Raw genomic sequence first — 24493 nt, forward strand, 5'->3', positions numbered from 1 at the left:
GCAGAGTGGAAAGCGGGACCTTGCTGCCTGTTTGCACCGAGGGCGCCTTGTGCAGGTGGCATCTCCCTTGTCCTCTGACTTTCCGCGTACGTTCTGCTGCCAACACAGAGTGCTGAAATGTGCCATGGGGCGATGCTGTCCCCTCCTGCTGTCCCTGATGCTGGGGGAAGCGTGACTGTGGGTTTTTTATTTCCCCCATACCCTGTTGCTGGGGGTAAAACCACATTCATTTGGAACATGCTCCAAGGGCTTGAAGCTGGTTCCTCTCCAGCTCTCCCTGGATGATTCCCTGGGGTGATTCCCAAGCTGATGTTTGTACCTTGCCTCTGTGTGAGCCCTCTCGGTGCCCTAGAGCTGGTGCCAAGCCCATCTGCTGGGATTAAGCCCCCTCCTCTCTATTCCCCTCCTGCAATGCCTGGAAGGGCTGAGAGCAGAACTGGGGATGCTCTTGGGTTAAGCTCGGGCTCTTGGTCCCCGGCACGGGCTCTCGGCCGTGCCGCAGCGCAGGGATGCTGCGGGAGAGCATCCTTTGCCTCCCTCCCTCCTGTGACTGCAGCTGAACTTGGCATCTTCCCGCTCGCAGCCCCCTTCCCGCATCCGTGACGTGTCCCCCGCTGCAGCGCGTGTCCCCCTGCCATTGCTGCTGGGGGGCTGTCGCCTCCTTTTCCGCTGCCGCTTTCCCGGCGTCCCCCTGTCCTGCCGCCTGGGAATGGTACGGTCCTGCCTCCAGCGCCCGGCGCTCCGTGGACGTTGCTAGAAGGGGAAGGCACCGGCGCAGGCGGCCGCATCCAGCCCCGGGAGGTGCCGGCTTGGGGACGGGAGGCTCCCGGTCCGCTCCATCCCCGCGGCGTCTGGGCGGCAGCGAGGCAGCATGACCCAGGGAAAGGTAGGAGGGAGCCAGGGATGGGCCCCTGCTCATGTTGGTTACGTAACTGCAAAACTGGGGGAAAAGCAGGGGGTTTAAGGGATGAACGGGGACATCCCTGCGGAGGAGGGAGCGGGTACCGGTGCCCAGCTGGGTGTCTGGTGGCCGCTGCGCTGGAGGGGTGGCAGGAGAAGAAGGGGACAGTGCTGGCGTTGCAGGGTTGGGGGGTGTCTTTATTTCGGCTCTTTCATCTTGGACCTGTGGGCATCTATTCCGTGCAACCTGGGGCTGGCAGCTGCCCTGGTCATCTCCTTCCCCATGCAAGGAGCTCCGGAATCTGGAGATGCTCCAATGTGGGGAGCCTGGAGCGGGGGCTGTGCATCCTCTGCCGGCACCGGGTGCCGTTGCCATAACGACGGTGCCCGGATGCAGTGGCCGTCCAGCATCCCCGCGGGTGACACCCCGTCCCCGCGGGTGACACCCCGTCCCCGCGGCTCATGGGGATGCATCCCTGATGCCGAACTTGTTCCCACCTTGGCCATGGGCAAAGGACACCAGTCCTTATCCGCAGAGGAAGGTGGTTTGGATCATGTTTCCAAGGAAAAGCAAGTTCTCTGGTCTGAGAATGGCTCTTTGCTGGGTTTTTATAACCGAAGGCTTCAGCAAGCTTATGCATTTGAATGTCCTGCTAGGAAAATACCCCTGGCTGCCTGGATAATTTGGGAAGTGAAGGATTTAGGTTTCCATGTCTCTTACCACATGTTCAAACTGCAGCCAGTAGCTCCAACGCGGAGGTGTCAGCAGGTGCCCTGCCAGGTTCCTGCTGCGGGGCAGTTTGAGCCCTTTTTTTCCAACCTCTTTCCATTTCCCTTCCCTGCAGCTCTCTGTGAATGCGAAGCCCCCCAACCCGGAGGGGCAGGGGGACAAGAAGGATGCAGCCGCCGCGCCGCCGGCCCCTCCGACCTATGAGGAGGCGACGGCGGGAGAGGGCACGAAGGCCGGCGCGTACCCGGCGCCGCCGTCCGTGCCGCTCCATCCCAGCTGGGCCTACGTGGACCCCAGTGAGTCCTTGCAGCGGGGACGGGGGTGGCTGCTCTGCGCGGGGCTGCAGTGTAGGCTGGCCCATGCTGGAGAGCATCCTAGGGCTATAAACCATACATATATAAAATATATATATAGTGTGTGTGTGCCAGCTCCCCAAACAGCTGGACCACGTTGCTTTCCAGATGCGGGACTGGATCCCCAGTGCTCTGCCCACTTCCTGTGACCACTTTGCAACATTGGGAAGAGAATCCCGTGTCACCGTCCGGGAGTGGGAGAGCCCTCATGCAAAGCATTTTTGGGGACAGTCACATCCCTCCTCTCTCCCACCGGTCCTGGGCTTGCAGAGAAGCTGCTGCAGCAGCAGAAATCAGTGCAGTGGCATCAGTGTCACACAAACAGCTTTTTCTCCCCTGGGCAGCACGTGCAGTCTCGACTCGGGGCCGTGGCGGGTGCACAAAGGCCCTGCTGTGCCCTGGCATGGGGAAAAGTGTCATGGAGCAGCCGGCCTGGCCCTGGGATGTGGCAGCTGATGGGGACAAGTGGGCAGAGGAGCCGCGGCTCTGCCACGGAGCTGGAGCTGCAGGTCCCTTGCTCTGCAGGCGGGATGGTGGCAGCTGCAGGGATGGAGAGGTTTAGGGAAGGGAAGGAAATGGAGCATGTTATCCCCTGGGATGTTCTGCATGCTCCGATGGCTTTGCAGGCTTCTCTCACTTGCCTTTAGGGGCCAGAATCAGAGGGGTTAAATAACCTCCCGGCTTGCTCTAATAACCACCTGGGTCCCTTCCTAATCTCCCCTGAATTAGCATGAGTAAAGCCCGGAGGGGTGCTGTGGTTTCTGGTGTCCCCGGGACCTGCGATGCATCATCTCCCGCCCGCTGCCCTAACGAGCCCGGCAGCATTTCCGCTGCTCGGCCGCGCTCCGTGCGTCACCGCATCCATCCCTGCCGCTGCCTCCCTCCGTGTGTCCCCGGCCCACGGCACGTGCGACGCCGGGCGTCGCTGGAGGGAAGGGACACGCGTTTCGGGTTGCTCGCTTGAAATGCAGCAGCAAAACGGCCCGTCCCCTGCCCTCGGAGCTCCCTGTGGGGACAGAAATACCTGGGCCGTAGGTGGGAGGTGACAGGGACGCTTGCCTGGGGGGAGGAAAACCTGCTCCGTTCCTCGGAGGCATTTAGAGACCTAATTTGGCATTTAGATACCTTGATTGCTTTGACGCAGGAGGCACCGGGCTGTCCCCGAGGCCACGGGCCGCAGGTGCACCCGGTCCTGCGGTGACGGCATTGCCCAGAAACGCGGGGACGAAGCGGTGCGGGGACAAACCCTGTGGAAGGAGACACAGGAGACTTACTAGGCACGAGAAGAGCACGAGGGATTTATTTCCCGACAGGCTCCTCAGGGAGATGAGGCTTCTGCAATAATAAAATGGCGAAGTGGAGGCGGTTTTGGAGCAGAGCCTCGAATTTGGCTCTGGTGCCTGAGGTCGCAGCCTGTCCTCTGGGTTTGAGGGTCTTGCTCCATCTGCCTGATGGATGCGAGTGTCACCACGGCCTGTCCCCGCATTGGAGCTGGTTAAAAAGCCTTGTGAGAGCGGGGACGGAAGCGAGCAGGGGTACAACCGCACGGCTGGTGCGATTGCACACGCGTCGTTTCTATAGGAAAGCCACTTGGGGAGGCTTGGGATGCAGGAAGCGATATCTGCAGGAGGAACAAGTCACATGGGAGACAAATGTGCAAAGATAACTGTGATTTCCTTGGGGTTCTTGAGCTGGGAGGTTCAGGGCTCGTGCTGGTCTCATTCCAGCAAGGGAAGCAGGGAGATGGCAGCTCGCTGTTGTCATTACGGGCTTGGGAGAGAGGAGCTGATCCCGGTATCCTGATCAAGCGGCTGTTTGCGGGAGTGTTTTTCCACCTCTGTCCATCCTCAGAGATGCTCCTAATAAAACGCAGCAGTGGGAGGGAAGCCAAGTGCATCCCTGCGCATGTGGAGGACACATCTCCCTAGGTTTTGCCGTGCAATAGGAAAAATCTTGAAGTCTGGATGTCCCGACTTGTAGTTTTTCACTAGAGGAGGGTTGTCCCGGGCTCGGGGGGCGCTGACCTGCCTGTCTCCTGCTTCAGGCAGCAGCCCCAGCTACGGCAGCGGCGGGTACCCGGGTGACACGGAGATGCTCACGACCTTCAGCTGGGACGACAGGAACGTGCGCAGGGTCTTCATCAGGAAGGTACAGCGCGAAGGGACCCGCGGGGGACCCTCAGCTCTGGGGCCCGGGCTGCAGAGGGGTGTTCAACCCCCTCCTGAAACACCTGGAGCTCGGCTGGGCCTCGGAGCCGCTCCGAGATCACCCCCACGGTCTCTGTTTTCAGGTTTATGCCATCCTGATGGTCCAGCTCTTGGTCACCGTGGTCATTGTGGCTTTCTTCACCTTCTGGTAGGTCTCCTGTCCAGCAGGAAGATTCTTCCTCGTGTCCCGTGCATGACCTGCTCCTACGTATCTCTTAGAGGCGTTGTCTGTTACTCAGACATCTAAAAATCTATCTCACGTGATTTAATAGAAAGGAAGACTGAAGGACCCTGAGGTCTTTCAGCCCATCAGGTGCTGCAGGTACCATTCCTGCACGTCCCAGCCGGTGCCTTGTCCCTTCTGGGAGCTTCCCCTGCCCTGTGTTCCCCTCCCTTGGGTCTGAACTGCTGCTTAGTAGCTGGGCACCTTCTCCAGGATGTAAAAAGTCCCTGATCTGTCGGCTCCGTCTCCCTTAGGCACCAGTACTTTTCCTTTGGGAGTTATCAAGGCCATCGGCCACGCGGCTCCCTTGCTTTTGGGATGGGGTTACCTCTGCTCGCAGCAGTGGATACCCTGGGCTCCAGCCGCCGCTCGGGTGACTGAGCACTTGGGACATGTGCAGCTCAAATTGCAGCTTGAATAAATAAATGAAACGCTGTCAGCTCGAGGAGTTGAGCTCCTTAATCACCTGGAGAAGGCAGTGGCTGTTCCCCTGAGCAAGGCTGACCGTGTAATCGATAACAGCAGGGCCATCCTTCCTAGCTGACAGGTTTAAATTCTTTCCAGCAGGTCGGTCTGCTGGGTAAATTCTGCCGTGGTGTTGGGCTGCATCCCACGCCGTGCCACCCCGAGACCTTCCTGGGCTTAATTTAGTGATTTGTGGTGTGATTGACGTGTTGTGTTCACTCAACACTGCCCTTCTCTGTCTTGCAGTGAGCCGGTCAAAGGGTACATCCAGATGAACCCTGCCTGGTACTGGGCTTCCTAGTGAGTATTGGTGTCCTTTCCTCCGGCCCCGCACATGCCAGATGCCTCTGGATGAGTCTGGAGCGATCTGGGGCTTTTTTCCAAACATGTCTTGCATGTGAGGAGTCACTCTTGTATGTACGGGTGGTGATGAAAAGGCATCTCCATCCAGAGATGGAAATGAATCCGAGGGACAGCAGCAGACACGTGAATGCTTCTCGCTGGGTGGTTGGCCACTCTGCCAAAATATATTTGCCCTGGTAAATATGTGAATATTGCTTACAGAATGCAGCAAAATCAGGGAAACGGTGCAGAAATGCAGAGGTGGGAGTGGAAAGGATGCTCGGGATACTTTTAAGGCTTAATTTGGGGGCTGTTTCCTTGCAATCAAGGAAGCTGCCTGGGTTTGCCCCTCATGCCTTGATAAACACCAGACACGCATAGAAGGGAGCAGGCAGGGTTAAGAGAAGGGGAGGAATTTGGAGGTATTAGGGTGTTTCTGGCCCTGTCTGGGCGCAGCTGTCTGAGCTGGCTTGTCATTGCAGAGCTGCTTTTGGTGCCCAGGACCTGGGATCCCCTTCATTAGACACGGTTGGACCAAAAGGTCAGCGAGGGGGTGGCTGAGGCTGGGCCTCTGCGTTCAGATATTTGCAGTTGTGCTGCTCCTCGGACGCCACCTGAGTTAGTGCTGCTAATTAAGCAGGCAGAGCGCACAATGCAATTGACTGTGAAGGAGGCTCTGTGAATCCGGCTTTAATTAGTTCACACCCAAAGCATGAAATGTGTCCAGGCCTGGGGATGAGGCACCAGCTTATATAACTTGAAATAAATAAATAAAAAGAACTAAGATAGCACTGCGAACCCAGCACTAACATGTTTTTGGTGACCTTAAAGGAAGGTATTATGGTCTCCTGCTTGGCCAGCTTGCAGATTGGAGACACAGCATTTCCTCGCAGGGCTTTTTGGAAGACAGGATCAAGCTCTGTTCAAGTCTTTGCTTTCACCTCTGGGCTCCTGTCTTGCAGTTTACCCGCCAGTTTACCATGTGTTTTCCTTTGAATAGGAGACAAGCAAACATATTTTGGGCCAGCTGGGGATACAGGCTCAAAAATTAAGCCCAGATCCTGTTCTCTCAGCTCCTGGCAATAGTGGCAGGCAGATGCAGGGGCTCTATTCCCTCCACGTTGCTTTTCCACCTATTCAGCCGTGTCCACTCCGGCTTTCCTGGTTTCCCTGTGGGAGGGCAATGCTCGGGTTTATCTCCGGGGTGTTTATCACGGCCCGTGGGGTTTGCCGTCACGTTCACTTGCTAGACCCGAGGGGACCAGCTATCGCGCTGCCATCGGCGCGCTCGGAGCTGCTTTCTCCCCCAGGCGCTGGGTGAAAGCGGGTAGGCAGGTTCGTGCGGTGCCGTAACCCACGGGTGCCGTAGAGAAACGTGATGTTCCGGGCAGAGGGAGACGATTCCTCAAGCTGCTGAGTTTTTGCTTTGCTGAAGGATAAAGTCATGCGAGAGAAATAACTTCCCCTTGACCTGAGTGGCTTGTGCAACAACATTAGGCTTGGGTCTATGAGTCTCTGTCTTTGGAGGATCCTTCTGCTCTTCCTTGGGTTCTTCCTTGGGGACTGGAGCAGGTAGCATGGGGACACGGTTTTCCTCCCTAATCTGCCCCTTTCCTCTCTCCCTTGCAGCGCTGTTTTCTTTGTGACCTACTTGATCCTGGCTTGCTGCTCTGGACCCAGGTAAAATGTTCCGTTTTAAACAACCTGAGGAAATGAAAGATGAATGCTGTAGGCACTGCCAGCGTGTTGCACAGATGGGAAGCCAAACTGCATTGCTATACAGCTCCAAATGCTCATTACTGGCTACTGTGGAAGGTCTGCTCTGGTTGCTTTGCTGGGGTATCGGGGCGATTCTTGGCACCTTGTCCCAGCCTGACGGCTCCCTCGTTCCCTGCAGAATGACCATCTGCTTGCAAAACCCCTGCCATGCGCTGCACAGACTATTAATTATACAATACCTGTTCTGCAGCGCTGCAAAGCAGTGCCAGCCCCTGTGTTGCAGGGCTGACCGGTCCCTGTTTCTTCACTTGCAGGAGATACTTCCCATGGAATCTCATCTTGCTGAGCATCTTCGTAAGTGGCGCATCTGGATAGTGTCTGCCCTGCCCCTGCAGCCAGCCTGGGTTTTGCAATAGCTCCAGGCAGGAGGAGTTCTTATCTGGCCCCATGTCCTGCAGAAAGCAGGAATTTCATCCTGTAATTGCCCTGCACTTGGGCCAAAGAGCTGTAATTGAACTAGAAAGTGATAAGCAGGAGAGAAGAGGGCCTCTGTCTAAAGCCAGTGCCCGTGGAGGCTGGTGAGGGGTTAGGAGCTGGGTATGGCACAGGAGGGATGGAGGGGATGGAGAGGCAGGGACTGGGTTGGGACAGCTCTTGGGTTGTGATCTGCCCTTGTTTTAACCTGCCTTGTGGACATTATTCAGTTGAGTACCAAAAAACTATGCAAAAATTGCATCTCATGCATTGGTTTAAGCCCTTATGGTTATCTGCGATTGAAATGCTTCTTGCTGTCTGTCCCTGGGACATGAATGCAGGACTAAAGTGGTTCTTTTTCCCTCCCAGACTCTCTCCATGGCATATCTCACCGGGATGCTCTCCAGGTAGGTTGGGCACAGGGTCCCTGGAGATCTTCCACTGAAAAATAATTTCTCACTTCTGAAATACTTGAGTTGATTGATCCCTTTGGAGCTGTTCCAGCAGCCCTACGAGGTCTGACCTTCGCTAGGTCTCCCTTTGCATGTTCTCTGCTCTCTAGGAGCTATGGTGCTACCCCCAGCAGCTTCTTTTTTTGTAGTCTACGGCTTTGCATCCTTTCGCCTGTGTTTCCACTGTTGCAATCTGCTCACAAGATCAGCCCTGACTCACGTGGGTCTCTGGTGATGGAGCAGATGAGCCAGTGGGTGTTGATGGACACATGCTGGGGACAAAGAAAGTGGCAGTTTCAGCAACTAAGGGAAAATACTAGCGATATCACTAATGAAAACCAAAGGGAAGAGTGGGGACCTGGGTTGTCTTCGGTCTAAATCTGCTACTGTAACCCATCAAAGTCAGCAGCTAGAGCCACTGAAAACTATAACCTACGTCTATAGCCTCTGCGTGTTTAAATCCCTCCATCCTCCTTTACAGCTTTCTGAGATCCAAGCCCCCATGTTATGAGCACATTGATAGTGTAACAGCTTTCTGATTCCTCATTGTGCTGCTATGGTATTTGTCATTTTATTTTTATTGCCTCCTGGCTTGAATCCTCCTCCTCTCCATCTGCCCATGCACACAGAGATTTTTATGGTTAAATTCCCATCTTAGCTGCTCGTGAGCTCCCGGGAGGCGTAGATGTGCCCTGCTGCTTACCCTCTGCTATTTAAAGCAGGAGGAAAGCCCCTCTACTCTTTCTGCATATTCAGCCTCCCCTTCCCTTTTGACATAAGCAGGAAGGTCAGGGCAGCTTCTGCCCCCGACTCCCACTTTTCTTATCTGTCTGCACTGAGTTTCTGCCTGTCTTTCATCTCTCCTGTCCCTGTGGGAGTTGTTGGAAATGTGGCTTTGCTGTTAATTTTGCAGCTATTACAATACCAAGTCAGTCCTCCTGTGCCTGGGGATCACGGCCCTGGTGTGTCTCTCTGTCACCATCTTCAGCTTCCAGACCAAGGTGAGTGTGTGCTGATTATTCCCTTAGGGAAAAGCATCTTCCATGGGCAGGCGACAGGGTCAGAGTGTGCTGGGATTGCTCCCATCCCAGAACCCTGCTCCGAAACACCTCAATGTGGGGGGCACTGGGATATTAAATGAGGATTATAGGGAGGTTATGAGAGGGGCTGGGTGAATAACGTGTTGGGATAAAGATGGGATTCAAAGGTGCTAATGTAGGGGGTAAGTTGGGTTTTGGAGTACCAGGTTGGGGTACAGAAGGATCCTGAAAGATGATAATACAAAATACAGTGTCACAAATAGGAATGACGGGCTCTGGGATATACGGAGTGCAGTGGGTTCTGGGCAATAACATGTGTTGGGTTCCTTTTGCTCTACGATGGCAGCTGGGCTACTGTCCCATCTGCATCTGGAGTCCAGTGGCCACCGGACAGCCACGCTGGTGCCCTTCTGGCCAGCTCCTGCCCCGGGACTCTGCCCTTGTAACCCGGTGCTCTTTGCCTCCACAGTTTGACTTCACCTCCTACCAGGGCGTCCTCTTCGTGATGCTCATGGTGCTCTTCTTTGGGGGCATCATTCTGGCTGTGATACTGCCCTACCAATATGTGAGTAACGCCCTGCATCCCTCCTTCCTGGCCAAGTGCCACCAGTGCTGGCACAAGGATGGGACCATCAACACCAAGCAGGCAAACTCCAGGGGTTGGCCCAAGATAGGGGTGTCCCTGTCCCTCTAGCCGCTGCCAGTCCCTTTTCCAAAGGAGCAGCCTCCTGGTGGAAGGTCTGGGGCGGTGTGGAAGGCCTGGTCTCCATCTAGGAGCCTCCCGTTAGCCAAGTCATCATTCAAGCAAGAATCTGATGGACCATGAAAGATCTTGATAAGAGGGGCAGGATGGGGCTGCACAAGCTCCATTAATCTCCCTGAATACCTTCTTGCACCTGGCTTTGCTCACAGCAGCCTCTAACTACCCTCCAAACTGCCCTGGATCTCATCTGTGTCTCTGGGGACCCGAATCGAGGGCCTCATGTGCAGGAGATGCTCCCCTGTTACTAGCCCTGGACTTGGACCGAGGGATGAACACAAAGGGCAGCATTTCCCAAAACGGGAGTTTGGTTTTTAGCTGCCTGCGCTGGAGTCCAACTCCTGTGTGCACCTTATATGAGGGTAAACCAGCCCGTGCTGCCAAACCGCTGCCATGAAGTGGTTGCGACAGCTTCTGATATCTTGATGCGTGGCAAGATAAGCATAGCTTGAGGCTGCTTCAGTTTGCCTTGTCTATCCGGGCAGCAGGCTGAGATTTGGGCTAGGTGATCTCCAAAGCTCCCTTCCACCCCTGGGGATTCTGTGATCTCTGGGCTGAGTCTGCAGCCCCCGTGGACACCTCTTCCTGCAGCTGCTCTGCTAGGGCAGTGTGAGGCTGTGTCCCAGCGAGCAGGGTTTGAGTTTGGTCTCAATTCCAGTGAATTTCCCACCGTGACTGCGGTAGATCCTGGAGTTTTGTTTCCCCTGGAAGCATCTTCTGCTTCTTCCAGAGGCATCAATCTTGTCTGGGTGAACTAATGCCTTCCAAGATTGCTGCAAAACGAGGCTGCAACAGGATAGAGCTAAACGGTCCCCAAAGAGACCCCAGCCTTGTTGGGGAAAGCTGTTTTGAAACCCAAGTTCCTGACCTGGAAGCTTATAAGCCAACCAAAGATTAAAGTGAGAGGGGAAAATGAGGCTTGGTGCCCTGATCTTTGCCATGAAAAGGATGATAATGAACTGGGATGGAGCTGGAAGCTGCGCAAGTCCAGGGCTGTGGCAGCACTTTCCCTGGTTGCCTCCTCCAGAGCAGAGCTGAGCCCTGTCAAGTCCTAAATAACCAGTTTTCTCCCAGCTGCTGACTGATGTATTTGCTTCTTTAGGTCCCCTGGCTCCACGTGATCTATGCCCTGCTGGGTGCCATCATCTTCACCATGGTAAGTGCAGCGCGGAGCTGGGAACGTGCGGGAGAAACAGGTGAATAAACGTGGAGTTAAAAGGGTTTTGCCCTGGAGGGTGCCCAGGGAAGGAAGGAGTCCATGGCAGGATTGCAGAGCTCCACATCTTCAACTGGCTCATGCATAGCAATTAGTGCCGTGATGTCAGCGCGGTCCAAAGGAGGTGCTGGTGTACGTGCCGGTGTCGGAGCAGAGCATGGAGCGATTGGCAAACCGGGGCCGTATGCGCAACACTAGGTGTGAGCGGGAGAAAGCAGAGCCGGAGCAAAAGGCCCCTTTGGAGTGGGGGAAAAAGCAGAGGTTAAAGCTTGGCACAGCAATGGGAGCAGAACTGCAGGGCTCGGGGCAGCCTGGGCACAAAGGGAGGCTGCAGATGAGAGCAAAGCTGGGTAGGGAGCGGGTATGAGTTTCATTAAGGGGTGGGTTATAGAAGACCCTCTACAGGCTGTGGCTTGGGACGAGGGTCACTAGGAAGCGGCAGGAAAAGCCCTGAAGTCCAGCAGCGCCTTTAGCCCAAGTGAAAAGCTCCCTTCCTTCGACTGCTCCCTGCTGCCAGCCTCTTCCCGGAGCGTGTCCCGGCAGCGCCGCGCTTGCCGTTTGCCCGTGGGAGTTGTCTGGGAAGAGGCTCGGCGTTACCTCGAAGTGGGGGTCAGGAGGAGGGCTGCCTTGGGGAGCAAGGCGGTGCCCATTGGGCATGCCGTGAATAAGAGCAGTTGAGCAATTTCATTTAATAGCTAATAAAGTCATTTCGAGAGAGCTCGGATATTTCTTCTCTGATTCATGATTAAAGACTGCTCTGTAAAACATAAGTAGGCTAAACATCTTATAATTACCCATAAACTTCCATCAGAGGCTCAGCTGGTGCAGTTAGCAGTGCCAGGCCTGTCAGCTCAGCTTGACGATCCGTCTGGAGAGATCAATGGTTATTTATGAGCGGAGATGGCAGGGCTGCCAGCTGATCCCAGGGAATGGCAGAGATACTCTGCCAGCTCCCGGGAGCTTCGTGCCCAGGTGGCACCTCGGGCTAGGTTCACGGAGGGGATGGAGCCCGTGTGTGACACGGAGGTGGCACCGAGGTGTGGGGTTTGTGCCACCACCCTGTCTTACTGCCCACATCTCCTGCCGTGGGCTGTGTCTCCCCACACACAGGCTGGGCAGGGGGTTCCTGCCCCAGCAGCAGAGCCTTGGTGGCTTCATGGGTGAAATGTGCCCCGTTCTCAGGTGTGATCACAGCTTGGGTAGCTGTGAGCTCTGCTTGGGCTCTGCTTACGTCTGCCAGCAGCCCTGCACACGCTTGTCCCGGGTCGGGGGGATGTTTCACAGCTGGTTCAGGTACAAAGTCTACGCTGGCGGCTGCTGGTCCTCGAGCTGCAAGGCTGGGCTGTCCAGATGATGAAACCGGAGTGCAGTAAGAGGAAGCAGTAACGTCTTGGCTCATTTGTTGCTCTGGTGATGCCGAAATGTCCCATTGGTCCAGGACACTCTGTAACCCGGCGGGGTCTTTCTGAACTGGAGGAAGTACAAGAGGAATAAGTCAGGAACAAGAACTGCTCCAGGGCTGAGCTGGAGGACGTGCCTGGGATAGATGAAGTGATGGGGAGCCTTGGGAACAGGCATGGAGGAACAGTTAGGCTCAGGGCCGGACTCTCAAGAGTGAAATGAAGGGGAAAGTCATAACTCAGGATCAAAGTGGTGTTCTAAGCTTTTTAAGCAGCGGTTATGGCCCATAAAAGTGGCTGTCTTTTCATTGTGGGTTCACTAAAGCAACTGGGACAACTCCTGTTAAGCGCTCTGTGCCAAAGCGGTGTGTGACTGTGTCACTACGTTTTCCTCCTCTTTTCCTGCAGTTCCTGGCATTTGATACCCAGATGCTGATGGGGAATCGCCGGTACTCGCTGAGCCCAGAGGAATACATCTTTGGAGCCCTCAATATCTATCTGGACATAATCTACATTTTCTCCTTCTTCCTCCAGTTCTTTGGCTCCAGCCAGGAGTGAATGCAGCAGGGCAATGTCTTCTCTTTGCTGGCAAGGCGCATGCTTAAAAAAACAAGAAAAAGGTTAAAAGGAAAAAGATGAAAAGAGGGAAAATTAACTACCCTTTCTGGCCCACTAGCAGGCTCCATTCCACCAGCTGAGCAAAGCCCCTGGGTTCCTTATGCAGCTTGTATATTTGCTGTTAAATGTCTGTGACCCAGAAAGCAAAGCAGGGCTTAAGTGTTGTGTCTCCTGCTTCTGCTCCTGCTGAGATCCAACCAGATCAGGGACTGGGAGGCATCAGGCCAAGGTCTTTTCCCCAAAGGCTGCCAGAGTTGCCTGTCTGCGTCCTGTACCTTGTGGGATGCTGAAATACTGTGATCAGCTCTGCAAAGGGAAAATAATAATGGAAAAAATGAAAGATAGGGAGTTTTGCTAGGATCCTGACAGGAAAATGAGTGGAAGAAAAGGAAAAGGCTACGGAAATTCTTGCATCCCCTCTGTTTTCCACCTGTGTTCTATTTCTTCATGGACATTATGGCTCGTGACATGCTCCCGACAGTGCCTGCTTTGGGAAAGGCAGAGCACAAGGATCCCATAGTCTGGATGTCCTTCTAGCAACCGCTCCTGCGGGCACAGAGGAACCTGTTGTTCAGGACGTGCAGCTTCTTTGAGGACATCCCTCATGCAGGAAGGGTTTGTCTCCGTCTGGCCGTGGGGCTGAGGTTGTGCTTCCCTCCTCCCGACCCGGTGCAGCAGGGTTGCTCCTGTGTCCCTGTCCTGGGGACACACTTGGCAGCGCTCTATGAAGGGCTGCGATCCCATGTGAGGACTAGTGACAGGCAGAGAACAGATGGAAAACTGATTTGCAGAGCCTGTGCAAAGCCAGGGACTAGGGGAAAAGGAGGATGAGATCCTGTGATCCATCATAAGAATCTTGATGCTTCCATGCCAGTGTCTTCATGGCTAGAGATTAATGGCCCTAAGTGGTTTCTGTGCAGAGCCTAAGGTCAAGGCGAACGCCCGTTGCTTGGAAAAGTGGGTGCTTCTGTGTCACCTTTGGCTCTGGCTGTTTTCCAGCTCTGCTCTCTTAAACAGGGATGTCACTGAGGGCACGGGATGCCTCAGAGTGTGCAGGTAACTTTCCATCTTCCCCTGCTCGCATTCCCCTGTTTGGGGATCATCTGGCTAATTTCTAACTGTAAAGCTCCAGGTGGAGATAAGGGGCCTTTTGCTCTTATTTAGAAAGTGATCCTTCCCGCTGATAGAACCCCGTATCTTCAATCTCCTTGGGAATGCCAGGGCAAGTGCGTCACCGCGTCGCCTCTAGCGATCCCCGCGTGTCAGCGAGCGGCTCTGCCAAAATGCTCCAGACTGCACATTCCTCCTCTGCTGCTGCCCTGGCTTTTACCCCTCACATGTTGTGTCCTCCCGGCGCACGTGTTCAGCGCCCCGAGCCGGGCAGAGGAAGAGGAAGGTTCCTGTGCAAGGAGTGCAAGGGCTTTTGCTAGCTAAGCTCCCTCCTGGGCATTTGTCTTTGGATCCTGAGTGGTGGCAGTGACAGCAGGGAAAGAACTGGTGCTTCCCAGCTCCTAAAAAAAAAAAAACCCACTTTCTGGGATAAAGGAGACTAATTAGGTAATGGCAATGTAAGTTCATGATCCCCTGCCTTGAACTGCTGAGCAGGCAGACCTGGGAGGGGGACAGCATGGGAGAAGCCTCAAAAGTTTATGGAATAGGAAGGCAGAAAGGGAATTTCCTGGCTCAAGTATTGCTCTTGTTGGAGCCGTGCAGGTGCTCCTGGAAGAGCTTACATGGGATGCACAGCCTCTGCTCTGGTAAGCGGCTGTGTTGCTCAGAGAAAAGTCCTGTAGGTATTTCTGCTTTCCAGCTTTGGAGGGAGGAATGTGGCTGGAGTTATTAAAATTCTCAGCCTCTGAAAGCCCAAGGAATTGTCCCCTGGAAGAGGCTTCAGTGCTGAGCTCCGCAGCTGCCCCTTCTTTCCGCACCGGGGCTCTTCCCAGCTGGCTCTGGAGCTGGGGAGGAGAAGCCTGGTCTGCAGCCCCCGCTGCTTCTCTTGTGCTTTTGCCTGATGTGGAGTGACTTTGCTGCTGCTCCCCTCCTGGCTTTCTGCTCCCACGTAGGAATTGTCTGCATGGCACCTGCAGCTCCTTCTCCAGGCCACCTAAGTGGACATGTCTTGCTGTCCTCCTGTGTCCCTTAACAGAACCACGGGGCTCCCTTCTTGCATGTCTCCTGGGTCCTGCTCTGCACTGACCCCCTTGCTCTTCACCATCACCCACCCGAGCCAGTGAATAACATGAAAACAGAGATGGAAATCCCTATTGGGCTGAAAACTGCAGATTTAGGCAAGTTCTTCCTGGGTTCTCTGACCCACTGGGTGGTGCAGGGCTGTTTCTCTTCCTCTGTGTAGATGCCCTTTACTTGAGGTTTGCATCACCCAGGCCCTGGCTCTGTATCCCCCTGCCTCTCGTCCGGCCGTTCTTATGATTTCATTGTAAATAGGATTTTGTATTTTCTCTGAACATTGCTAATAAATTGTTGCAAAACCGTTCTGCTTCGTTGCACGGTCTCCTTACCAAGGGGCGACCCCAGGCAGGTCTGGACCCTCAGCTAAGGTCCCATTCCTCCTAAAATGGGAAGACTGAACAAGGCTACAGGAGGAGGAGACACAGCCCAAAGTTTTAACTCAGACCGCCCTAGCCAGCTGCTTATGACTAAATAGTCCATCCTCCATAAAGCAAAAAATGTGGGATATTTGAGAATGGAGGGAGAAGGATTTCCCTGGGGTGAAACCTCTCTGTTTTCTTAGACTTGGCTGCAAGGAGCCCCGGGATTTAGAAGCAGGGGGGGATGCGTGTCCCTTCTCAGAGGGACATTCCCCGCTGCCTGCAGAGATGAACCTGAGGCTTGGAGCTTTCCTAAATAATCTGACCTAAATTGATGGCTCCTTTGGGAGGAGGTGACTTGCCTATCTATACCCATCAGCAATGGAGAGATGATTAGGCCAAGCTGGCAGCTCTCTTAGGAGAGAGAAATCCCAGCTGCAGCATCTTGTTCCTGCACCTTGGATGGGTGATCAAGAGGTGGGAAGGAGGGTTATTTCCAAAGCTTTGCTTCCTGCAAAGGGTTGCAGAAATAAGCTCTGTGGATGGGTGAGACTGGGGCTTTTGGTGTTCACAGCTGCTTGGCAGTGTCTGAGCTACCGTGATACTACTTGCTCTGGTGTTTTCTTGCTGTATGTCTTTATCTCTGCCATCGCGGTTGCCTTTGCTGCGGTGAGGAAACGTTCTGCTGTTGCTAATTCAGGTTGTGTTGCGGGATGGCGCTTGCGAAAGGACGACTGCAGCGGGGACTTGCCACACACCTGGGGAGGTAGCTCTTGGCATTGGCAATTAGTCGCTCCTGGCGGCTGATCCTGTAATTATCCTAAGGAGAATCAATAAAAAGCCAATCGTTTGGGCAAATGTCAACATTCGGCTCTTGAGGAACTGGGCAAAAATGCATTGGGCTTAAGGGGATCTGTAATGTCCTGGGACCCCAGCGAGGGGCGCAGGGAGAGGGGATGGGGTGATTTAGGAGGGATTAAGGGATGTTGGAAAGGGAAAGGCTGAGATGTTCCCCTGCCTGCTGCAAATAGGAATTTGGGGGCCCTAAATGCAGCCAGAGGGATCCAGGTGAGAGCTCAGGAGCCTTCCTGGTGGGACAGGGAGGCTCCAACATTTGCTCTGGTGAAACCATGACATCTTGGGCTTTTTTAGCCCAACGCAGGTGTTGGGCCCCAAGCCTTGGCCTGGTGTTTCTGCGATCCTGGCGCCCTCTGCTTTCAGCACCAGGGTAAGACAAAACAGGTGAAGAAAGTGTCACGGTGACAAACACGAGTCCCGGCTTCCCTCTAGCGACGTCGTCCCCGAATTTCGCCTTCTCCCTCAGCAGGGCCCCAAAAACTAAAGAAAAAAAAACCCAACGTGGCCTAGTCTGGGCCTGCACCCCCCGGAAGGCGGGAATGGCACCATGGCAACGCGGGGCAAAGGTCACACCAGGCCTGGCTGCTTGGCCCCTGCACAGCGCTGCCCAAAAAAGGGTTATTTTTAAGCGATATCTCGAATAATTCGTGTTTTTAACGCTTTCTCACAAGCAGACCCGGGGTGTCATGGTGAGGGGGCTCGGGCTGGGGCTGTCCCTTGTCCCCATCCCGCTCCCCGTCGTTGCCCCCACCACCATGTCCACGCATTAAAAGCCCCCCGCTACGCGCATGCGCCGTCCCCCTCCCCGGAACCTTTCTCACCCGGAACGCTGCTGCTCGCTCCCTTTTCCCGCCCGGCGCGCGGGGCGCAAGGAGGATAAAATGGCGGCGCCCAGGGATGAGGGGTTTCCCGCGCTCGCGCCCGGCGCTGCCCCCTACGGCAACTTCCCCCATTACTCCCGGTTCCACCCGCCCGAGGGCCGCGTCCGCCTCCTGCCGCCGGGGCTGCTGCGGCGCCTCTTCCCCGCCGCCGCCACCCGCCCGCTCCTGGGGCTCGACGTGGGCTGCAACTCGGGGGTAAGAAGGGGCCGCCGATGGTGGGGGCAGGTCTGGGGGTTTCGGGGCTGTGGGGGGGCTGGGGAAGATGGATTGGGGTGGTGGGGGTGACTGGGGATGTAGGAGCGGGAGTGTTGGGGCAGTGGGACAGCCTGGAGGGAGGGGAGAGGTAGGACTGGGGATGTTGGGGGCTGTAGGGCGGCCCGGGGTGGCTGGAGAGGCAGGGCCGGGGGTGTTGGGGGCTGTGGGGCAGCCCGGGGTAGCTGGAGAGGCAGGGCCAGGGGTGTTGGGGGCTGTGGGGCAGCCCGGGGTAGCTGGAGAGGCAGAGCCGGGGGTGTTGGGGGCTGTGGGGCAGCCTGGGGTAGCTGGAGAGGCAGAGCCGGGGGTGTTGGGGGCTGTGGGGCAGCCTGGGGTGGCTGGAGAGGCAGGGCCAGGGGTGTTGGGGGCTATAGGGCAGCCTGGGGTGGCTGGAGAGGCAGGGCCAGGGGTGTTGAGGGCTGTGGGGCAGCCTGGGGTGGCTGGAGAGGCAGGGCCGGGGGTGTTGGGGGCTGTGGATCAGCCTGGGGTAGCTGGAGAGGCAGGGCTGGGGGTGTTGGGGGCTGTGAGGCAGCCTGGGGTAGCTGGAGAGGCAGAGCCAGGGGTGTTGGGGGCTATAGGGCAGCCTGGGGTGGCTGGAGAGGCAGGGCCGGGGGTGTTGGGGGCTGTGGGGCAGCCTGGGGTGGCTGGAGAGGCAGGGCTGGGGGTGTTGGGGGCTATAGGGCAGCCTGGGGTAACTGGGGAGGCAGGGTCGGGGGTGTTGGGGGCTATAGGGCAGCCTGGGGTGGCTGGAGAGGCAGGGCTGGGGGTGTTGGGGGCTGTGGGGTGGAATGGGATGAGTAGGCAGGCAGGACCTGGGGTGTGGGGCAGCCTGGGGTAGCTGGAAGGGGTGAGGTGGGGGTATTGGGGCAGCCTGGGGTGACTGGGGAGGCAGAGCTGGGGGTGCTGGACACACTGGGAGCACTGGAGAGCGGTCACGGCTTGGGATATTGCTTGGGAATGGGCACACCGGGAAGGCCGGGCCAGGGCCCTTCCCGTGCACTGGAGGCAGGACAGGGAGCTGGGCGCAGTGTGAGGCTGTGGGGGCAGGAACCCCCTCTTTCCTGGGGGGCACCCTGTGCCCGTGTCCCCTGCGGGGGCCACAGGGCTGCTCCGCTCTGCGTGTGGCCGCCTGTCCCTGTCCCCTTCCCTGCTGTGTCCCAACCCTGGGCTGTCCTGGGCTAGGGGCACCGCTCATGGCAGAGACTCGAGTTGGGCAGCCCTGAACCTGGAGCCCTATCTTTTCTGTGTCATTTCATGCACCAGACAGGACTTAAATCTAAATTCCTGCTCATGTTCTTGAAGAGCTGCTATTCAGGCTGGTGAACAGAATTTCCGTTTTGAAAGACTTCATTCATTCTTTATTCTGTGTTTTCCTGTGCTTTTTCCCCCGATGTATGGCTTTGCGGTGTTATAATTCTGGAGCATGTTTGTCCGTGGTGCATATTGGTGCCATGTAAGCATGTTTAAACGTGTTTCACATAAAAACTTTACCTGTATATTAAGTCAGAAATGCAATGAGGATGAAACTGCTTTGTATTCTGGCTAGGGCAGGGAGTATTGTTGCTTTTGTGGCTTCTCTCCTTCCTCTCCCTTCAATCCCTATGCCAGGCGGCTTGAAACTCTGCCTGAGGTATTATTTCAAGGACAACTCTGGATCTTGTTTCACAGAAACTCGTAGAACTGGTCAGGTTAGAAAATATATATTTTCACTTCTTTGGAAGTGCAGAGATTTTGCCACTAGAGGACCCTGTTGGCCTGTGAAACCAAATGCTTTTAAAAATATCTGACCTAGACAGCTCATTTTCCTTGCTCATTTTCCTCAGATTTTCATCACATTCCATGTAACGAAAGGCCCATGACCTTTCCCCTTAGTGGAGCACTCCACAAAAGAAAATTTGAAGAAAGTTTTATCCAAAGATACCTAAAAGGAAGGTTTAAAATCCAAGGAAGGTGCAGGCCCCGTGAATCCCTGTTGTTTTCCCTCTCTGCAGGAGCTAAGTGTGGCTCTGTACAGGCACCTCCTCGGCCTTCCGGAGGGCGAAGGCAGCCGGGATGAGCCCGGAGCTGGGCAGGATCTGAACCTGCTGTGCTGTGACATCGATGCCGAGTTGATCGAGCGGGCTCGGAGCTCTAGCCCCTTTCCTGCCTCCATATCCTTTGCCCAGCTGGACATCATGGATTCTGGGGCCAGGGAGCCCTTGCTGAGCTCCCACCTGCGCCGCTTCGGCCGCGCCGCCTTTGACATTGGCTTCTGCATGTCTGTGACCATGTGGATCCACCTGAACCACGGGGACAGCGGCCTGGTGGCCTTCCTGGCCTTCCTGGCCTCTCTGTGCAGGTACCTGCTGGTGGAGCCCCAGCCCTGGAAGTGCTACCGGGCGGCCGCGCGGCGTCTCCGCAGGCTGGGCCGGAATGACTTCGATCACTTCCGCTCCCTCGCCATCCACGGGGACATGGCGGCCAGGATAACGGAGATCCTGACCAAGGATTGTGCCATGGACCTGGTGTGTTGCTTCGGGAGCACCAGCTGGGACAGAAGCCTCCTGCTCTTTAAAGCAAAGGGCTGGAATCCTGAGGACAGGGAGCCCTCGGAGCGGGGCTGTGATTGACAGGAATGACCTCTCACTCTCATGGCTCCTTGGGAAAGAAGGTGTGTGCTGGTAACGGACTCGGAGCTGGGAATTGCTAAATGCCTCCCAGGAGCCTATCTTGACCTCCTAAGGGAATTTGGGGCAAGTCAAATCCGTCTTTTTTGCTTGGTTTTCATCCATCAGACAGTCCCTGCCTTGTGGTTCCGAGATTTCCATTCCCAGAAAGTGCGCTTCAAGCAAACGCTGCCTGTGCATCTTGTCATGTTGTCTCCATAAAATACTCCAAGAAAACACGTAACCTGACGTGTCAGCTGTGAGTAAACAACCTGGCCTAGTGCAGAGGTTGCCTGTTTGCTCAGGCTGTGCCCAGAGCACCTTCCCTTTTCCCAGGAAGGCTCTCACGGGCTGTACTTCCAAGCCTGACAGTGGTGTGAGCCTGTTTGGTTTTGTGTGGAGTGCCTTTTCTATGCTTGGATGTATATTCATTTAAGTCTGTTTAAAATGAGCTCTTTGTAGTGATATCCTTGAAATAAAAGTAATTTATTTTTACCATAAATACTTTGCTGTTTGTAATCTTCTTATTCACATTACTTTCAAAACCTGAGCAGTCTCAGGAAACAGTTTATAGTTTCTGTTATATTCGTGGCTTTAATGAGACTTTGGTAAGCTTAACCATAGCCAATAAGCTTTATTTGGTGTCTTTTTTTAGTAAAATTTTTAAGGGGGTGAAAAAAGGAAAAATTGACATCAAGCAAAAGCTATAATTTCATTTTACTTCCTTTAATGCCTCTAATGGTTTTAAGTCATGTATAGCTCGTGTTAGCCTTGAGTCATACTTGTGTGATATTATCTAAACAGATGAAAAACCCTGAGCAAATGATGACACCCAGAGTGGGATAACGGGTGATTCCTGTGAATTTGTAGGTTCTGCTGCTTCCTTCTGGTGGAGTGGGAGGAATGGTGCCCTCGGAGGGAGAGGAGGCCGTGTCCTGCAGGAGGAGCCCTTGGCCAGCAGTTCTGCTGCTCAGGTGAGTCTGCAGAGGCACTGTCATTCCTGGCCCTCCTGGTTGCTCCGCAGGGATAGTTCCAATGGAAGCTCCTTGTTTTCCCTCCTAATGAACTCGGGAGTGCAAGTGCCTGGTGGCTGCTGCTGTCCTGGACGTGCACATGAGATGTGGACACACAGGAGCTTCCCCGGTGTCTGGCAGGACTGTGCAAGATCCCAGAAGGGCTTTGAGGCTCTCAAGCTAAATGCACCTTCCACAACGTTTGGCTCCTGCTGAAAAATGCTTGGAACCCATCCTTGAGAGTGGAAGGACTTTACCTGGGAGCTCCTCTGCCTCCCCAGCTGCAGATAAATGAGTTTTCCCCAATGCTGGTGGTGAATTTTGTTACTTTAATGTCTGTGCTCATCTTTACTATGTGGGAGGGAGAGGAAAGCAAATTTATCACGCTTTTCCAGTGGGCTCACCCAAGTGCCTGATCTTGTTATTTATCCCTTTGGTAATTAAGCATTTGGCATGCTCTGCAATCTATGGATAAACCCCCGTGACTCGCAGGGTGTTGGCTCGCCCCGTGCCATTGCTCAGCCTCCCTTTTCCTTCTCCTTAGCTGTTATTCCCTATGCCGTGCGGCTGGTGGCACTGGAGCATCGTGCAACCCGCCGCCCTGGTCCCCGGAGACTTTGTTGCGCTGTGTCAATATTTGTTGCGATTTAATTTGACCTTTAAAATATGCGAAGAATGAACCTGGGCTGTGTGAGCGCTCACTTTGAAGGGAGAACGGGATTTCCTACATTTCATTTCACCGTGGGGGTTTGCACAGTTACCTGTAAAGAATTTTACGTGGAGCTGTCAGAAAGGCCGACAGCCGAAGTCTTGCACGCAGACTCCACACCCCTCTGGAATGACTTTCCCCTTCTCCAGGGACACCCCTGTCTCGCAACTCTGGTGCTCTGGGTGCTTTTTCCCTTCTCCCTGTGTGTGCAGACCTGCAAACTGGGTACATTTGTAACAGCATCAAGTTTTCAAACTTCTGTCAAGTCTGGGCTATTAAGTTGCTAATATCAGTATGTCCCACTAGCCCTATTTGGCTCTGGCACAAGGGTCTCTTGCTGCTTTTTCTGTTTCTCTTCTCTTGCATATAGCCACAAATACAACTCAGAGTGATGTCAGTGCAAATCCCTGTGCTCATGTTGGGGCATCAGGTAGCTCAGAGTGGATTCAGTCCTTTAGGCAGGAGAAAAAGCTCCCTCTTTCTTTTTCTTTTCAGCTTGTTGCCTCTGCTCTCCAGGAGGTTGTCAGGACATGAGGTGGGAGGCCAGTTCCATGACGTAGCAGGAGAAGAAACCCCATGGATTTGAACTGCAGTGCTTATGTAAGGCTCTGGAATATTTATTTTTCTTCAATGCTCTTTCTCTGTTTTGCAATGTGCTTAAAACATGTCAAGGGCCTCCCGAAGGCAGGAGAGAAGGAGAGAGTTAGAACAAGCCCTTCTGCTCCCTGCTGCTCAGAGCTGTTTCCAGAGTTGGAGTTCTGGTTCCCCATTGGAATGGGGGGAAAGGAGATGTCGCTTGGTTGAGGTCTGTAAAGCTGCAGCCCCCGTTAAACTCAGCCCTTGCACAAACCCCATGCAGGGAAACGACCCAGGTAGACACAAACTGAGGTGTCCTGTGGTCTGTCCAGGTGCCTCCCCGCTCCCTACGCAGGAGCCGTGCGGAATTCCCAGGCTCTGTGGTCTGATTGTTGCTGGGCTCCATCAGACCTTGTCTCAGTCCTTCTGTCTGTGACATGAGCTCGATATCCACCCGTCACGGTGTGATTTGTGATGTGGAATATTGGCTGGGCCTCTGCACAGCACCTTAGAGGAAGAAAAATACAGACAAGCTGAGCTGTAGCATCAGCTGGGAGCTGCACCAATGTTCACAGTCATCATTTGCAGCCACTTCAGATGTTAATTAGGCCCCATACCTTCAAAGTGCTCTGACTAATTAAGTTTCATGCTGCTGCTGTGTAGCCAGTCACATTTAATTACCCCCTTTACTAAGATGGAAAAATCTGGGCAAAAATGTCTCATCCTGAGTAAGCAGCATCAAAGCTGGGGCCGGGATCTCTCAGGCTCCAGTTTTGGGTCGCGTTGTTGGTCTGCAGCTGCCTCCAGCTTTTGGAGGAAGCGGTGCTGGGTGGGATTAAAATTGTGGAATTGTGGGATTTTAAGCCTGGCTTGTGCTAAGGGGCAGGTTGTCTCTTAGGGTGTTGCAGTGGGTGGGCACGAGGGATGCACTGAGAAGGGAAAGGGGGATCAAAGCCAGGGCCCGTGGCTGTTGCAAGCCCCTATCTGTGCTGCCTGCTTCCCTTTACACACACAGGCACTGACCACCCTGCTGAGATGATTAATCCAGCCCTTCCAGCTGAGGACAGGGCTCAGCTCCCTGCTGCTTTCCCAGGAATGCGTGCTGGGCCCTGCGGTGGAGGAGACAAGCTCAGGAACAGGATTGGTAGCGAGGAATCTGCTCCCATGAGCTGCCTCCTTGAGCTGGCAGCCAGCAGCTTGTCGCTACAGGCTCATATGGCAGAAGCAGCAGATTTTGGGATTTTCTTTGCTCAGCTGAGGGCAGGTTCCTTCTTGTTCTTGCTGGCCCTTTGCTTGTGAGCTAAAGGAGAAGCGAGCGGTGCCAGCCCATGGCAGCAGAGGCATCATCTGCTCCTAGCAGGGAGAAACTCGAGAAAAGAGCAGCCACAAACCAAGCACAGTTTGGTTTGGATGTGTCCTGGTCCTCTACCAGGTGAAAACTGGTTCTGTTGCAAGATTTAGGTGTTGTTGGCTTGTGGGGCGAGCTGGTGGTGTGAGGAGATGGCTGCTTTTTGGTGGAGCTGAAGGAGGTTGGTGGGAAGAGCAGCTGCAAAGCCAAGGTGTGAACCTGGGCTTTGCTCTGGGCTTGTGCTGAAAGCTGGTCCTGTTTGACTTTGTAAATGGCAGAGGAGGGCAGAGGGGGTTCAAAATAGGTGCTTGGCTGTGGCTCGGGTGTCTTCACAGGGGTTTGATGCTCAGGCTGGAGGGGACTCTAGGAATCTCCAGGTGTGGCCTCTGGGCCTGGTCGGGAGGTTTTTAGGGAGCTTGTGGGAAGCTTCTCCTACCTCTGCACTTGCTCTTGGGCTCCAGGGTTTCGTTCCAGGCACTTTGGTTTCTCCTTAGGTTCCCTCATGCTCATGTGGGCAGGGGATTGGGTTTCCCACAGGCCTTCCCTTGCAGTATTAAGGGAAGGAACCCGGACACGAAGCCTGATATCGGCTCAGCCTTGACTTTCATGGACCTATTTCAGTGAGAAGGTCCTTGTGACCTCGGAGCTGGGTTACCCACTCAATTTAGAGTCCAAAGGGGTCTGGTGGTTGAAGAAGAAAACGTGGGATCAGGGCTATGTGTAAATATAACCCTCTAACAAGACCTGCAGGTGTTCTGGCCTT

General features: G+C 54.7%; 2 protein-coding genes across 2 annotated transcripts; both read left to right on the forward strand.

Annotated features, from left to right (window-relative positions):
- The first annotated feature begins 687 nt into the window (after positions 1 to 687).
- On the forward strand, positions 688 to 13295 carry FAIM2 (Fas apoptotic inhibitory molecule 2). The gene is made up of 12 exons (XM_088529771.1): positions 688 to 886; positions 1746 to 1926; positions 4028 to 4131; positions 4274 to 4338; positions 5125 to 5178; positions 6850 to 6900; positions 7254 to 7293; positions 7783 to 7820; positions 8779 to 8866; positions 9375 to 9470; positions 10768 to 10821; positions 12690 to 13295. Exons 1-12 carry the CDS (start codon positions 872 to 874, stop codon positions 12837 to 12839), a joined length of 936 nt encoding a protein of 311 aa, XP_088385897.1. The 5' UTR covers positions 688 to 871; the 3' UTR covers positions 12840 to 13295.
- Positions 13296 to 17172: 3877 nt separating this feature from the next.
- On the forward strand, positions 17173 to 20048 carry BCDIN3D (BCDIN3 domain containing RNA methyltransferase). Its single transcript, XM_088529753.1, has 2 exons — positions 17173 to 17382; positions 19431 to 20048. The coding sequence occupies exons 1-2, from the start codon at positions 17188 to 17190 to the stop codon at positions 20046 to 20048; spliced, it is 813 nt and encodes a 270-aa protein (XP_088385879.1). The 5' UTR covers positions 17173 to 17187.
- Positions 20049 to 24493: the final 4445 nt, after the last annotated feature.

The sequence above is a fragment of the Tinamus guttatus genome, unplaced genomic scaffold, assembly GCF_059628265.1.
Source record: "Tinamus guttatus ecotype Peru unplaced genomic scaffold, ASM5962826v1 Tinamus_guttatus_pri_ptg000344l, whole genome shotgun sequence".
NCBI lineage: Eukaryota > Metazoa > Chordata > Aves > Tinamiformes > Tinamidae > Tinamus > Tinamus guttatus.